Below are 17,537 nucleotides of genomic sequence, written 5' to 3' on the forward strand. Positions count from 1 at the left end.
CATGATATTAATCACTGGATTGTCTGGTCCAGACTCGATTATTTCCAGACCGCCGTCATATAGCTGGAATATTGCTGAGTGCGGCGTTAAACAACAAACCAACCAACCAACTTCTACAATTTCGCTCTCTATTGATTTTTGTGATGTGTCTACGTACATTATCCAGATTCAACAGAGTACAATTAAATCTGGTTATTAAAGTGTAATCCGCATGTAAAGTCCAATCAGCAAGAACTAATAAAAATACTGCTACCACCTGGAACATGTGACCTGGCTCCTGACCCTCTACCCCAAGGGGCACAGCAGGTGCGTGTGTGCCCATAGGTCAATTTTAAACAGATTCAATCACAGTACTTGGTTAAGTCCCCAACCCATTTAGCATTCGGCAAACAACGAGACAAATGGCGTGTTGGCAAATTGTTCTCCTAGCTGCTGTGACAGGTAACATCACATTGATACTGTATAATTAACATTTCAAGAATTGCAGGCTGCAAACACATTTTGATGTAGATCTTGATGCGTGATGCCTAACGTGCATATTATATAACACATTTCAATGTGTACACAACTGATAATGAATGTGTATGTTGTGTAACACATATATCAATGTCTGCATTGCTGATGGTGAACCTGCATGTTTATAACATATATATCAATGTGTACACTTCTGATGGTGAACCTGCATGATATATAACACATATTTCAATGTGTACACAGCTGTTGGTGAACCTGCATGTTTATAACATATATATCAATGTGTACACTGCTGATGGTGAACCTGCATGATATATAACACATATTTCAATGTGTACACTGCTGATGGTGAACCTGCATGTTTATAACATATATATCAATGTGTACACTGCTGATGGTGAACCTGCATGATATATAACACATATTTCAATGTGTACACAGCTGTTGGTTAACCTGCATGTTATATAACACATATTGCACTGTCTACTCTGCTGATGGTGAACCTGCATGTTATATAACACATATTTCAATGTGTACACAGCTGTTGGTAAAGCTGCATGTTATATAACATATGTGTCAATGTGTACACTGTGATGACGAACCTGCACGTTTCACAACACATACATGAAAGTCTACACTGCTGCTGATGATCGTGCTTGTTACATAACACATACATGAAAGTCTACACTGCTGCTGATGATCGTGCTTGTTACATAAGAGATATATCAAAGTCTACACTGCTGCTGATGATCGTGCTTGTTACATAACACATACATCAAAGTCTACACTGCTGCTGATGATCGTGCTTGTTACATAACACATACATCAACGTCTACACTGTTGCTGATGATCGTGCTTGTTACATAACACATACATGAAAGTCTACACTGTGATGACAAACCTGTACGTTTCACAACACATACATCAAAGTCTACACTGCTGCTGATGATCGTGCTTGTTACATAACACATACATCAACGTCTACACTGCTGCTGATGATCGTGCTTGTTACATAACACATACATCAAAATCTACACTGCTGCTGATGATCGTGCTTGTTACATAACACATACATCAAAGTCTACACTGCTGCTGATGATCGTGCTTGTTACATAACACATACATCAACGTCTACACAGTGATGACAAACCTGTACGTTTCACAACACATACATCAAAGTCTACACTGCTGCTGATGATCGTGCTTGTTACATAACACATACATCAAAGTCTACACTGTGATGACAAACCTGCACATTTCACAACACATACATGTAAATCAAAGTCTACACTGCTGCTGATGATCGTGCTTGTTACATAACACATACATCAAAGTCTACACTACTGCTGATGATCGTGCTTGTTACATAACACATACATCAAAGTCTACACTGTGATGACAAACCTGCACGTTTCCCAACACATACATCAAAGTCTACACTGCTGCTGATGATCGTGCTTGTTACATAACAGATACATGAAAGTCTACACGGCTGCTGATGATCGTGCTTGTTACATAACACATACATCAAAGTCTACACTGCTACTGATGATTGTGCTTGTTACATAACACATACACTAAAGTCTACACTGTGATGACAAACCTGCACGTTTCCCAACACATACATCAAAGTCTACACTGCTGCTGATGATCGTGCTTGTTACATAACAGATATATCAAAGTCTACACGGCTGCTGATGATCGTGCTTGTTACATAACACATACATCAAAGTCTACACTGCTGCTGATGATCGTGCTTGTTACATAACACATACGTCAACGTCTACACTGCTGCTGATGATCGTGCTTGTTACATAACACATACATCAAAGTCTACACTGTGATGACAAAACTGCACGTTTCACAACACATACATCAAAGTCTACACTGCTGCTGATGATCGTGCTTGTTACATAACACATACATCAAAGTCTACACTGTGATGACAAACCTGCACATTACACAACACATACACGTAAATCAAAGTCTACACTGCTGCTGATGATCGTGCTTGTTACATAACACATACATCAAAGTCTACACTACTGCTGATGATCGTGCTTGTTACATAACACATACATGAAAGTCTACACTGCTGCTGATGATCGTGCTTGTTACATAACACATACATGAAAGTCTACACTGCTGCTGATGATCGTGCCTGTTACATAACACATACATCAAAATCTACACTGCTGCTGACGATCGTGCTTGTTACTTAACACATACATCAACGTCTACACTGTGATGACAAATCTGCACGTTTCACAACACATACATCAAAGTCTACACTGCTGCTGATGATCGTGCTTGTTACATAACACATACATGAAAGTCTACACTGCTGCTGATGATCGTGCTTGTTACATAACACATACATCAAAATCTACACTGCTGCTGACGATCGTGCTTGTTACATAACACATACATCAACGTCTACACTGTGATGACAAACCTGCACGTTTCACAACACATACATCAAAGTCAACACGGCTGCTGATGATCGTGCTTGTTACATAACACAAACATCAAAGTCTACACTGCTGCTGATGATCGTGCTTGTTACATAACACATACATCAAAGTCTACACTGTGATGAGAAACCTGCACGTTTTACAAGACATACATCAAAGTCTACACTGCTGCTGATGATCGTGCTTGTTACATTACACATACATCAACGTCTACACTGTGATGACAAACCTGCACGTTTCACAACGCATACATCAAAGCCTACACTGCTGCTGATGATCGTGCTTGTTACATAACGCATACATGAAATTCTACACTGCTGCTGATGATCGTGCTTGTTACATAACACATACATCAAAGTCTACACTGTGATGACAAACCTGCACGTTTCACAACACATAGACCAAAGTCTACACTGCTGCTGTTGATCGTGCTTGTTACATAACACATACATCAAAGTCTACACTGCTGCTGATGATCGTGCTTGTTACATAACACATACAATAAAGTCTACACTGTGATGAGAAACCTGCACGTTTCACAACACATACATGTAAATCAATGTCTACACTGCTGCTGATGATCGTGCCTGTTACATAACATATATCAAAGTCTACACTGCTGCTGCTGCTGATGGTGCTTGTTACATAACAGATATATCAAAGTCTACACGGCTGCTGATGATCGTGCTTGTTACATAACACATACATCAAAGTCTACACGGCTGCTGATGATCGTGCTTGTTACATAACACATACATCAACGTCTACACTGCTGCTGACGATCGTGCTTGTTACATAACACATACATCAAAGTCTACACTGTGATTACAAACCTGTACGTTTCACAACACATACATCAAAGTCTACACTGCTGCTGAAGATCGTGCTTGTTACATAACACATACATCAAAGTCTACACTGTGATGACAAACCTGCACATTTCACAACACATACACGTAAATCAAAGTCTACACTGCTGCTGATGATCGTGCTTGTTACATAACACATACATCAAAGTCTACACTACTGCTGATGATCGTGCTTGTTACATAACACATACATCAAAGTCTACACTGCTGCTGATGATCGTGCTTGTTACATAACACATACATGAAAGTCTACACTGCTGCTGATGATCGTGCTTGTTACATAACACATACATCAACGTCTACACTGTGATGACAAATCTGCACGTTTCATAACACATACATCAAAGTCTACACTGCTGCTGATGATCGTGCTTGTTACTTAACACATACATCAAGTCTACACTGTGATGACAAACCTGCACGTTTCACAACACATACATCAAAGTCTACACTGCTGCTGATGATCGTGCTTGTTACATAACACATACATCAAAATCTACACTGCTGCTGACGATCGTGCTTGTTACATAACACATACATCAACGTCTACACTGTGATGACAAACCTGCACGTTTCACAACACATACATCAAAGTCAACACGGCTGCTGATGATCGTGCTTGTTACATAACACAAACATCAAAGTCTACACTGCTGCTGATGAATGTGCTTGTTACATAACACATACATCAAAGTCTACACTGTGATGAGAAACCTGCACGTTTTACAAGACATACATCAAAGCCTACACTGCTGCTGATGATCGTGCTTGTTACATAACACATACATCAAAGTCTACACTGTGATGACAAACCTGCACGTTTCACAACGCATACATGAAATTCTACACTGCTGCTGATGATCGTGCTTGTTACATAACACATACATCAAAGTCTACACTGCTGATGACAAACCTGCACGTTTCACAACACATACATCAAAGCCTACACTGCTGCTGATGATCGTGCTTGTTACATAACGCATATATGAAATTCTACACTGCTGCTGATGATCGTGCTTGTTACATAACACATACATCAAAGTCTACACTGTGATGACAAACCTGCACGTTTCACAACACATACATCAAAGTCTACACTGCTGCTGATGATCGTGCTTGTTACATAACACATACATCAAAGTCTACACTGCTGCTGATGATCGTGCTTGTTACATAACACATACAATAAAGTCTACACTGTGATGACAAACCTGCACGTTTCACAACACATACATGTAAATCAATGTCTACACTGCTGCTGATGATCGTGCCTGTTACATAACATATATCAAAGTCTACAATGCTGCTGCTGCTGATGGTGCTTGTTTCACAACACATACATCAAAGTCTACACTGCTGCTGCTGATCGTACTTGTTACATAACACATACATCAAAGTCTACACTGCTGCTGATGATCGTGCTTGTTACATAACACATACAATAAAGTCTACACTGTGATGACAAAGCTGGACGTTTCACAACACATACATGTAAATTAATGTCTACACTGCTGCTGATGATCGTGCCTGTTACATAACATATATCAAAGTCTACACTGCTGCTGCTGCTGATGGTGCTTGTTTCACAACACATACATCAAAGTCTACACTGCTGCTGATGATCGTGCTTGTTACATAACACATATATCAAAGTCTACTCTGCTGATGAGGATCGTGCTTGTTACATAACACATATATCAAAGTCTACACTGTAATGAGAAACCTGCACGTTTCACAACACATACATCAAAGTCTACACTGCTGCTGATGATCGTGCTTGTTACATAACAGATATATCCAAGTCTACACTGCTGCTGATGATCGTGCTTGTTACATAACACATACATCAAAGTCTACACTGCTGATGACAAACCTGCACGTTTCACAACACATACATCAAAGCCTACACTGATGCTGATGATCGTGCTTGTTACATAACACATACATCAAAATCTACACGGCTGCTGATGATCGTGCTTGTTACATAACACATACATCAAAGTCTACACGGCTGCTGATGATCGTGCTTGTTACATAACACATTCATCAAAGTCTACAATGTTGCTGATGATCGTGCTTGTTACATAACACATACATCAAAGTCTACACTGTGATGACAAATCTGCACGTTTCACAACACATACATCAAAGTCTACATTTCTGCTGGTGATCGTGCTTGTTACATAACACATATATCAAAGTCTACACTGCTGATGATGATCGTGCTTGTTACATAACACATACATCAAAGTCTACACTGTGATGACAAACCTGTATGTTTCACAACACATACATCAAAGTCTACACTGATGCTGATGATGGCGCTTGTTACATAACACATACATCAAAGTCTACACTGCTGCTGATGATCGTGCTTGTTACATAACACATACATCAACGTCTACACTGCTGATGACAAACCTGCACGTTTCACAACACATACATCAAAGCCTACACTGATGCTGATGATCGTGCTTGTTACATAACACATACATCAAAATCTACACTGCTGCTGATGATCGTGCTTGTTACATAACACATACAACAAAGTCTACACGGCTGCTGATGATCGTGCTTGTTACATAACACATTCATCAAAGTCTACACTGTTGCTGATGATCGTGCTTGTTACATAACACATACATCAAAGTCTACACTGTGATGACAAATCTGCACGTTTCACAACACATACATCAAAGTCTACATTTCTGCTGGTGATCGTGCTTGTTACATAACACATATATCAAAGTCTACACTGCTGATGATGATCGTGCTTGTTACATAACACATACATCAAAGTCTACACTGTGATGACAAACCTGTATGTTTCACAACACATACATCAAAGTCTACACTGATGCTGATGATGGCGCTTGTTACATAACACATACATCAAAGTCTACACTGCTGCTGATGATCGTGCTTGTTACATAACACATACATCAAAATCTACACTGCTGCTGACGATCGTGCCTGTTACTTAACACATACATCAACGCCTACACTGTGATGACAAACCTGCACGTTTCACAACACATACATCAAAGTCTACACTGCTGCTGATGATCATGCTTGTTACATAACACATACATCAAAATCTACACTGCTGCTGACGATCGTGCTTGTTACATTACACATACATCAACGTCTACACTGTGATGACAAACCTGCACGTTTCACAACACATACATCAAAGTCAACACGGCTGCTGATGATCGTGCTTGTTACATAACACAAACATCAAAGTCTACACTGCTGTTGATGATCGTGCTTGTTACATAACACATACATCAAAGTCTACACTGTGATGAGAAACCTGCACGTTTTACAAGACATACATCAAAGTCTACACTGCTGCTGATGATTGTGCTTGTTACATTACACATACATCAACGTCTACACTGTGATGACAAACCTGCACGTTTCACAACACATACATCAAAGTCTACACTGCTGCTGATGATCGTGCTTGTTACATAACACAAACATCAAAGTCTACACTGCTGCTGATGATCGTGCTTGTTACATAACACATACATCAAAGTCTACACTGCTGATGACAAACCTGCACGTTTCACAACGCATACATCAAAGCCTACACTGCTGCTGATGATCGTGCTTGTTACATAACACATACATCAAAGTCTACACTGTGATGACAAACCTGCACGTTTCACAACGCATACATCAAAGTCTACACTGCTGCTGATGATCGTGCTTGTTACATAACGCATACATGAAATTCTACACTGCTGCTGATGATCGTGCTTGTTACATAACACATACATCAAAGTCTACACTGTGATGACAAACCTGCACGTTTCACAACACATACATCAAAGTCTACACTGCTGCTGATGATCGTGCTTGTTACATAACACATACATCAAAGTCTACACTGCTGCTGATGATCGTGCTTGTTACATAACACATACAATAAAGTCTACACTGTGATGAGAAACCTGCACGTTTCACAACACATACATGTAAATCAATGTCTACACTGCTGCTGATGATTGTGCTTGTTACATAACGCATACATGGAATTCTACACTGCTGCTGATGATCGTGCTTGTTACATAACACATACATCAAAGTCTACACTGTGATGACAAACCTGCACGTTTACCAACACATACATCAAAGTCTACACTGCTGCTGATGATCGTGCTTGTTACATAACACATACATCAAAGTCTACACTTCTGCTGATGATCATGCTTGTTACATAACACATACATCAAAGTCTACACTTCTGCTGATGATCGTGCTTGTTACATAACACATACATCAAAGTCTACACTGCTGCTGATGATCGTGCTTGTTACATAACACATACATTAAAGTCTACATTGTGATGACAAACCTGCACGTTTCACAACACATACACCAATGATGATGATCGTGTTTGTTTCAACAGCACATGCTTCCACGGTGATGGAGAAGAGAATAATAGGCGGCTCGAATGTTGTGCTCGGGGATTTTGGGTTTTTCTGGAAGCTAGTAGCATTTCCTCGACGGGGAGTGGACTCATGTCTGCGGGTGCACCAGAATACTCTCGAACGTATTTGTGTCAGCAGCACACTGCACGAATGGAAGGTGATAATTTGTTGATAGCTAAAGCCGAGAAGGTTCTCAAACTCTCACTCACTGTTGTAGATACGTATATGGTAAGGTCAAATGAAAGAATGTGCTCAATCTTTCACACACTGATGCTCAGGTTCCCACTAGTTGATGTAGATACATATGCTGTGGGGGTCAAGTCGAGAATGTGCTCAATCTCTCACGCACAGTTGTAGATACATAAGTTGTACAGGTCAATTACAGAATGTGCTCAATCTCTCACAACACTATTGTAGATACATATGTTGTACAGGTCAAATAGAGAATGTGCTCAATCTATCACAACACTATTGTAGATACATATGTTGTATGGTCGAATAGAGAATGTGCTCAATCTCTCACAACACTATTGTAGATACATATGTTGAATGGTCAAATAGAGAATGTGCTTAATCTCTCACAACACTATTGTAGATACATATGTTGTGAGGTCAAATACAGAATGTGCTCAATCTGTCACTCACTGTTGTAGGTACATATGTTGTGAGGTCAAATATCGAATGCCCTCAGTCTCTCACAACACTATTGTAGATACATATGTTGTACAGGTCAAATACAGAATGTGCTCAATCTCTCACAACACTATTGTAGATACATATGTTGTACAGGTCAAATACAGAATGTGCTCAATCTCTCACTACACTATTGTAGATACATATGTTGTACAGGTCAAATAGAGAATGTGCTCAATCTCTCACAACACTGTTGTAGATACATATATTGTACAGGTAGATTTCCCATGGTTCTGGACAGGATTTTGACTTTTTCATAACTCTGTTTCATAAAGTAACTATTTTTCATGTTGAAGTGATATCAGCACCTTCAGGGCGGTGTTTGATACTGTAGATTTGACGGATCTCTCAGCTCCCGCGCAGATAACATCCATCTCATCGACCAATGTGGTAAGTCAATACCTACGATAGAGACACTTGAAGAAAAAGGCATCAGTTCCTGCAACAGTTGGACAATTGATTACTCAGATTGTACTCAGACGGTTAATGAATACAGGTGTATATGCAGTTGAATAAGAAATAAAACTTGGTGCTCGCTACGAGGACATCCCATTACAGGTCACATCAGAACGACTCCTTGCGAGCTTTGACTGGTCAATGAAATGGCAAAAAATGAATTCGACATTAACCAAGCAGTAAAAAGCTTTACTGGAGCTTTACGGTATTAGTTTTAAAATGACGACTTCAACTCAAGTTGCTGTCAAAGATAATTTGATTCAACTCAAAATTTCAGAACGGAACAAAAGAAAATTCTGTAATGTCTAACACATTGCCGAGATTGTATACCTGTACGTCTCACCGACTATAAGAGGTCTGTTCGGTTTAGATGTTTCTCCCGAGTGAGCAAGGTAGAGACTATATATGCTTTTGACGAGAGGCTTATTGTTCAGAAACACATTCGGTCGGATGAAATGTTATTCTGACATGACATGTAATATGACGTCCTCAGATCTTTGTGTTGCAATTGCAAGTACTAACATCAAGTTATAACGATATTGCTTTATATGTAAAATATGCCTCATATTAACCAGACACGTCACTCTGTGTATGTGTAGTCTGCACTGGAACAGGATGACTTCCCTCTTGATGGCCTATATTTACAATCCAGTGGTTGTTGAGAGCGTCAAACCTTTTGTAGTCGAAAAGATAATATTTGAATATGATATGGTTTTCAAACACGAATGCACATATTATAACGTGCGATTACGAATTGAAACACTTTACATTTGTTTTAGCTTGGATCTTTCACTCGGAATGGCCCTGGATACAAGCTTGACTACTCCGAGTTAAACGTGGTCAACAGCAACATCACCATCCCTGGCCCTCTGGACTTCCTCCTCAATAATGTTACCGTCACAAACCTAACTGGGGAACAATGCAGCATCGGGGGCTTCGGAGAAGGCAACAGTACGCATTTTCAAAATAGGAGGCCTCTTAAAAATGCGTAAATGACCACAGTGATCGCTATGAATATAGTCAAAGCCCCTAAACATTTCTATTCTTTATAAAAAAAAATATTAAAATATATTCCCCAAAACAAAATCTCGATGACACTGCATCGAATCATTGACTTAATTATTGTATTGCTCTAGCAATATCCTCACACTGTTGCAAAAGTTGAGATCAATTTGTTTCTCCACCTGTTTTCCCAAAGGCCATTTTACAGTATTTCTTCGTGCTTCGTCATTGATATTTTCTTTATACTATTAAATGGAGGTTTATATCATTTTCTTATGGGGCAACATCAATGATTCAGCTTCACATACATATGTTCGATTAACTAAAGTTAACTAAATTTCTAGTAACATAAATACTACAACGTGAATTGTTTTACTCTTGCAATTTCTACAAAGGTAACTAAAACTACATTTGTATGTGAATTATGTTACTAAGCTTGTTAATTTATTCAAACAAAGTGGAAATAGTTACACTTCCATCAAGCAGTCCGATAAAACAAATACTACATAATAACACATTAGAATCATAGCTAATGCTTTGATGAAAATCACTAAACACATTGGAACAATTATTTTATTGAATTTGAATCCTTTAAAAAGGATGCATGTGTAGTGATTGGCGTTTTGTTTGTAGTGTCTATCCTTGGGAATAAAATATCAGCTGTTACCAAATCACAGTATCAAGACATTACCAAACTGTCATATATAACTAACTGTTAAATATAACTAAAAGTTCTCAATCATGCCATCAATCTACAGTTAACATTACTAACAGTTCTCAATCATGCCATCAATCTACAGTTAACATAACTAACAGTTCTCAATCATTGCATCAATCTACATTAAACATAACTAACAGTTCTCAATCATGCCATCAATCTACAGTAAATATAACTTACAGTTCTCAATCATGTCATTAATCCACAGTAAATAAAACTAACAGTTCTCAATCATGTCATTAATCCACAGTAAATGTACTGTATCATGCCATCAATCACATAAACTGTAACTAACATACTGTGTGAATTAAAAAACTCCCCCCTAAACTACTCCAAGCACTACTTAAATTATACAATCTCATCTATCAAAACGGACAAGTACCTACTCCCTGGAAACAGGCCCTAGTCATACCAATCCCTAAACCTAATAAACCAGCTAATCAGGCTAAATCCTATAGACCAATTTCCTTAACTTCAAACGTATGTAAAGTAATTGAATCTATGGCTAAAAACAGACTACAACATTACCTAACTCAAAATAACATCATAAACCCAGATCAAAGTGGTTTCACTCCTGGCCGCTCAACCTTAGATAACCTCGCCGGTTTAGAGCAGGACATTAAAACAGGACAACTCAGCAAACAATATACTACAGGCATCTTCTTAGACTTCTCCAAAGCTTTCAACATGGTATGGCACGACGGGCTAATACAAAAACTACAAAAAATAGGACTCGAAGGTCAAATAATAAACTACATCCAAGACTTCCTAAACAATCGTAAAATAACCGTGGGTTTAGACCATACGCTATCGGACCAATGTCCCCTAGAAAATGGCACTCCCAAGGGCAGTATCCTCAGCCCCACGCTCTTCAATATAATGATAAATGATCTATGCGAGGGCCTTTCCCCTAAAATAAACACATCGCGGATGATGGAGCCCTCTGGATCCGCACAAAAAGCATTAAAATGGCCCAAAACCTACTTCAAAAATCTCAACAAAATACAGCAATGGGCTGACAAATGGGGCTTCTCCCTTAACTCGGAAAAAACTACAGGAATAGTATTTAAACACAAAAACATGAAACCCGCCTCCCCAAAACTCCAGCTAAACAACAAACCAATCCAATTCCTAAAACAAACCAAATTCTTAGGACTAATTTTCGATGAACATCTCTCCTGGGACGCTCACATAAATAATCTAATAACTAAATGTAGCAAAGATCTAAATACGCTAAGATGGCTCACTGGCTCAAACTGGGGGGCCTCCAAAGACACCCTCCTCTCACTCTGTATATCACTAATTGGATCCAAAATAGACTACTTATGTGCCATATACGACACCCTAAACCAATCCCTAAGCAAAAAACTAGACTCAATCCAATATCAGGCTCTAAAACTAATAACACGCACTCAACATGGCACCTCCTACACCTCACTCCAGGCCTTAACAGGAGAAATGCCACTAAGTCTACGTAGGGAACAGTTAACCCTAAATTTCTGGTCCGCGTCTCAATCCAACCCCCTAATTCAAAGCCTAATAAACAAAAATATAAGCCAAAAAAACCAAGCCCTAGCTCGAAAACACCCTCTACTTACTCCAATATCCCAAAGAATAACCAATTACTTAAATGAACACCAAATAAACAATCTTAAACAAAACTGTAAAAAATCAAATATCTTCACCCCTAAACTTAAAACACCCACAATAGACATAACACTACCTAGCACAATTAATAAACAAACCGACCCAAACATAGCGAAAAAAACCACAACACTAGCATACATACATGACAATTGGCCAAATAGGTGTCACATTTACACAGACGGATCCTCAGATCCGATCTCCAAACACACAGGTTTCGGAGTCCAGATCACACAACCAACTAAAGCCACACAATCCTACCGACTCCCAAACAATCAATCAATATTCACGGCCGAACTAATGGGCATGGCCTCAGCCCTTCATAATCAACAATCTAAAAAACAACAAAAAATCCTAATACTTACCGACTCGCTCAGTGGACTACAAGCCCTCCAAAATAAAAACACCAAAAACCGCCCTGAACTAATAAATCAGATACTTAATAGCTCAAACGATTTAACTAAGGCAGGCAAACAAATATTATTCATTTGGATCCCCGCCCACGTAGGAATATACGGCAATGAAAACGCCGATAAAGCAGCTAAACTATCCCTTAAAATCCCAGAAATAAGCTTAAACCTACCCATCTCCAAATCAGAAATTAAAAGTGTTAACAAACAAAAAATCTCCAAAAAATGGCATAACCTATATCAAAACTCAAATAGCCAAATCAAAAAGGTTCTTAAAAAAACCCCTAACCAAACCAAAAATTCTACATCCGTCGAAAAAAAATCGACAGAGTAATCACTAAACTCCAAACAGGACATACCAACCTAAATAACCACCTCAAAATAATAAGAAAACACGCAACAGGAACCTGCCCACATTGCAAACAACAAGAAACCCCAGAACACGCACTTATACACTGCACCCACTACCTAACACACCGAACTACACTACAAACCACCCTAAATCTAAATAAGGCTCTTACTCTAGAAGCTATCCTAAACCCACAAAATAAAATAGAAAAATTCAAAGCCTTAGGCGTATACTTAATCAAAACAGGACTAATAAATCACATTTAAAACTCCAATAAACTACCAAAACCAGACCACATAATCAAACTAACAAACTTCCATACTCAGGTCCCTTAGTTCGTCCCCCAAACCCTCTTGGCATTTTTTCAAAATTTCAAAATTTCCAAAATTCTATACAAGCAACCACTAAAACACCCCTACTGGATTGCCAAACAACTTTTCCCCCTTTTCGGAAACACATTAAATGGCTTGGCCGGGCCCGTGTGCGAAATACGCTGCAGTCGGAAAGCGCACGTAAAATCTCCGATATAAGTAAGTAAGTACTGTGTGAAGTCATTTACCGACATTAACTGTTATAACAGGAATGTATCATACCCTAAATCCACACAAACTGTACCTGTGCAAAGTCATTTTTCAAAAGAAAACTTATATTAATCGTACTGTATCAATCACACCATTAATCTACAGTAAATATAACTAACAGTACTCAATCATGCCATTAATCTACAGTAAATATACTGTATCATGCCATTAATCACATAAACTGTAACTTAAATACTGTGTGAAGTCATTTACCAAAAGAAAACTTATATTAATCGTACTGTATCAAGTCATCAATACATAATAGATGTAAATGTATGTGTTGTATCAAATTATTCATCCACAATAACTAACTAATTGTACTGCGTCAAGTCACTAGACCACAATAACTGTTGCCAACTTCTGTATCAGGTCATTAACCCACAATAACTTTAACTGTTTATATTGCAATAGCAATGACTACTTTAGTCCTAAATAACCACACCTACATCAACCCTCAATAATGTTGCAACGGACACTCCTCAATAACCACACCTACATTGTTTCTCGCTCCAAAGCAATAAAACCAGCATTACTAAAAAATAACCCCATTAATCCTCTTAACGTTTTTCTTCACCAGAGGCCGATATCCCTTTAGTTACTGACGATCTCTAGCTCATTTTTATATTGTGTTGTTCAATAATACTTATGACTTTTATATATTCTCAACTAGTTTAAATAGTCTCTGTGATATTCTAGTTATTGTACTGTCCATCGTTGACAGCTTTTTATATTGTATAAATATATGCATTATTAATGTACTTCTCGTCATGATATGGCTGAAACACTGCCGATGTGACGTTAAATCTTAACTCACTCACTCACTCACCAGAGGCTGTGATCACTTTGCCTTCATTTCCAGTGTTGATGTCGAAAACCGTGGCTGTCATCAGCACGGCAGGGTGTGTGCAACGACTAACGGGAACTGATGCGACGATCACGGAGAGGGACGAGATCTGTATCGATGGTCACTCGATCACCGCAGTAATGATTGTTTTTTTCCATGGAACTTTGCCCAGGACACGTATGGTTGCTTCTTACAATAGGCTATATAAAGATCAAACACAACATGAACAGGTCGCACAGTCGTGCATTAAACTAAGATTGCTTCTGTGACCTGACGTGTGGAGAGTAATTGACGGAGTTGCCACTTGGATTTGATTTCATTTTGAAATCTGGCAATATTTGCTCACATATCTGGAATAAGGGACACAGGTGGCCCAGTCGTCTAAGGCGCCGCGATTCGCTGTGCAGAGTTGCGTCCCTTGGGCACGCCAGAAACCTATGATTGTGGGTTCGAATCCCGGTTCGCCCCGATTATGTTTCTAGGTTTGTCAGCACCATACCCGTGCTCGTGGGTTTCACCGAAGTGGTAAACGCCTGATACCTGCATCACTTCTGGCTTTCCTCCAACATTAAGCTGACACGCCGCTATGTGTTGAAAAAGCTTTTTAAAGCTACCAATCTTGACACCTGCTTTTACAAATGTTTGCATACTTTTTAACAGATTGTACATTTTACCATGGCTTCCCTTTTTTAGGAGTAAAAATAGCATTTTTTTCCTGTCAACATAATCAAACGCCTTTCTGAAATGAAATTTTACCTGTCTATGTCAAGATGACATTTTTAAATAGGTTAAATACAAAACATCAACGCAAAAGAATGATCTGTCTCAATTATATGCCGAAAAAGACTCCATTGAGCGTAAAAGGCAAAATAGTGATACACATTGTTTGTATGATTCACTGAAATCAGAGATGACAGCAAGAGTACGCCAATGTGCAAATGACGAACCACTGCACACTTTTATTGCGTATCTGTTTGTATGTTTTTGATTCACTGGATTTAATAAGTGGATTCCATGTCACATCAATCAAACGATATCATTATTCTTGCAGATATTCTAAGAGCAGTCCCCAGGAAACCCTACCCTCGAATTGACGAAGAGAAAAACTGTCGCAAGGCCATGATATATCCTGATCTTGACACCCTCAGACCCATTCCTTGGGCAGAGGACGGGGTCAAGGTCGCTCAGATATTGTGCGAATCCCGTTGGAAGAAAGACAACTCTCCCCAAGAAGCATGCCCCCGATATGTCGCTAGAAAACAGCTGCAGAGATTGGAGCAACAAGGATATGCTTTCTTTTCTGGATATGAAATAGAATTTAATATACTGGAAAAAGAAACCCTGACTCCGATATTTGAATGTTGGAATATGTTCAGCAATAGAATATTCAACAAACACAGCAAACTTCTATTTCATTTTGACAAGAACTTTAAAGAATCAAACATTGATGTGGAAAGATACCATACTGAAGTGGGACCTGGGATGTTTGAAGCAATTTTGAAACCAAAATTTGGCATAGAATGCACGGATATGACCATGAACATAAAAGAAGGACTCATTGAAATGGCAGCAAATCTGGAACACCATGTAGTCACTTTCATGGCATTTCCTCTCTCTGAAAAGATAGGAACTAACATTCATCTAAATGTTTCACTTTGGAACAAAAATGGCGAGAGTTTGTTCTACGATGTGTCAGCTCCAGGTAAGCTGTCCGTCATCGCCAAATACTGGATTGCTGGTATGCTGAGGCACAGTAAAGCTCTATGTGCCCTCTGCAGGTCCACTGTCAACTGTTACAGGGCAATCTACAAGCCGTTTTGTCCATCAACTATATTCTGGGGAATAGAACATGGAGAAGCAACCATACGAGTAAAGAATGAAAGTCCCTCTAAGACATACATAGAGAACAGGCTTCCGAGTGGCAAGTCCAACCCGTATCTTGTTTGTGCGCCGACCATCGCCGCTGGTCTGGATGGGGTCCTCAACAAACTAGAGTGCCCGCCCGCGGGAAGTGTCGACAACGCCGAGACTCTCCCCCACACTCTGGAGGAAGCTCTGGAGGAGTTGGAAAAGGATGATGTCCTCGTCGGCGCCCTTAGCAAGGAGCTCGTCACATGGTTTGTCAAGTGCAAGAGAGTTGGAGAGATTGACCTGTTCAAAGATGCTGAAACAGATGAGGAAAAGTTTGCATTGGAGAAAGAGTGCCATCTTCTGTGAATTTGGGCTGAAAAAAGAAGCAGACTGAACCTCAAGTTAAAATTCTTGTTTTATTGTCATTACTTGTATTTGCAGTCTCAAAGAAACTGCTTCTTTCGTAATTTGACATTTAATTGTCCATTGGTTACACAAGAAACCTATGATTGTGGGTTCGAATCCCGGTTCGCACATATTATGTTTTTAGGTTTGTCAGCACAATACCCGTGCTCGTGGGTTTCACCGCAGTGGTAAACGTCTGAGACCTGCATCACTTCGGGTTTTCCTCCCACATTGAGCTGACACACCGTGATATAACTGGAATACTGTTAAAAGCGGCGTTAAACCCAACTCACTCACTCATCAACTCAAAATTTGAGTGCAGGGC

The 17,537-nt window shown here is 39.3% G+C and overlaps 1 protein-coding gene and 1 pseudogene across 1 annotated transcript; both read left to right on the plus strand.

The window, feature by feature from the left end:
* Positions 1-401: 401 nt before the first annotated feature.
* LOC139460200 (fibrinolytic enzyme, isozyme C-like) lies at positions 402-15,655 on the plus strand (annotated as a pseudogene).
* A 420-nt stretch (positions 15,656-16,075) lies between these two features.
* LOC139460509 (glutamine synthetase-like) lies at positions 16,076-17,173 on the plus strand. Its single transcript, XM_071241982.1, has one exon. It carries the CDS (start codon positions 16,076-16,078, stop codon positions 17,171-17,173), a length of 1,098 nt encoding a protein of 365 aa, XP_071098083.1.
* Positions 17,174-17,537: the final 364 nt, after the last annotated feature.

Source organism: Haliotis cracherodii, unplaced genomic scaffold, assembly GCF_022045235.1.
Source record: "Haliotis cracherodii isolate W230 unplaced genomic scaffold, xgHalCrac1.p SCAF_14, whole genome shotgun sequence".
Classification (NCBI taxonomy): Eukaryota; Metazoa; Mollusca; class Gastropoda; order Lepetellida; family Haliotidae; genus Haliotis; species Haliotis cracherodii.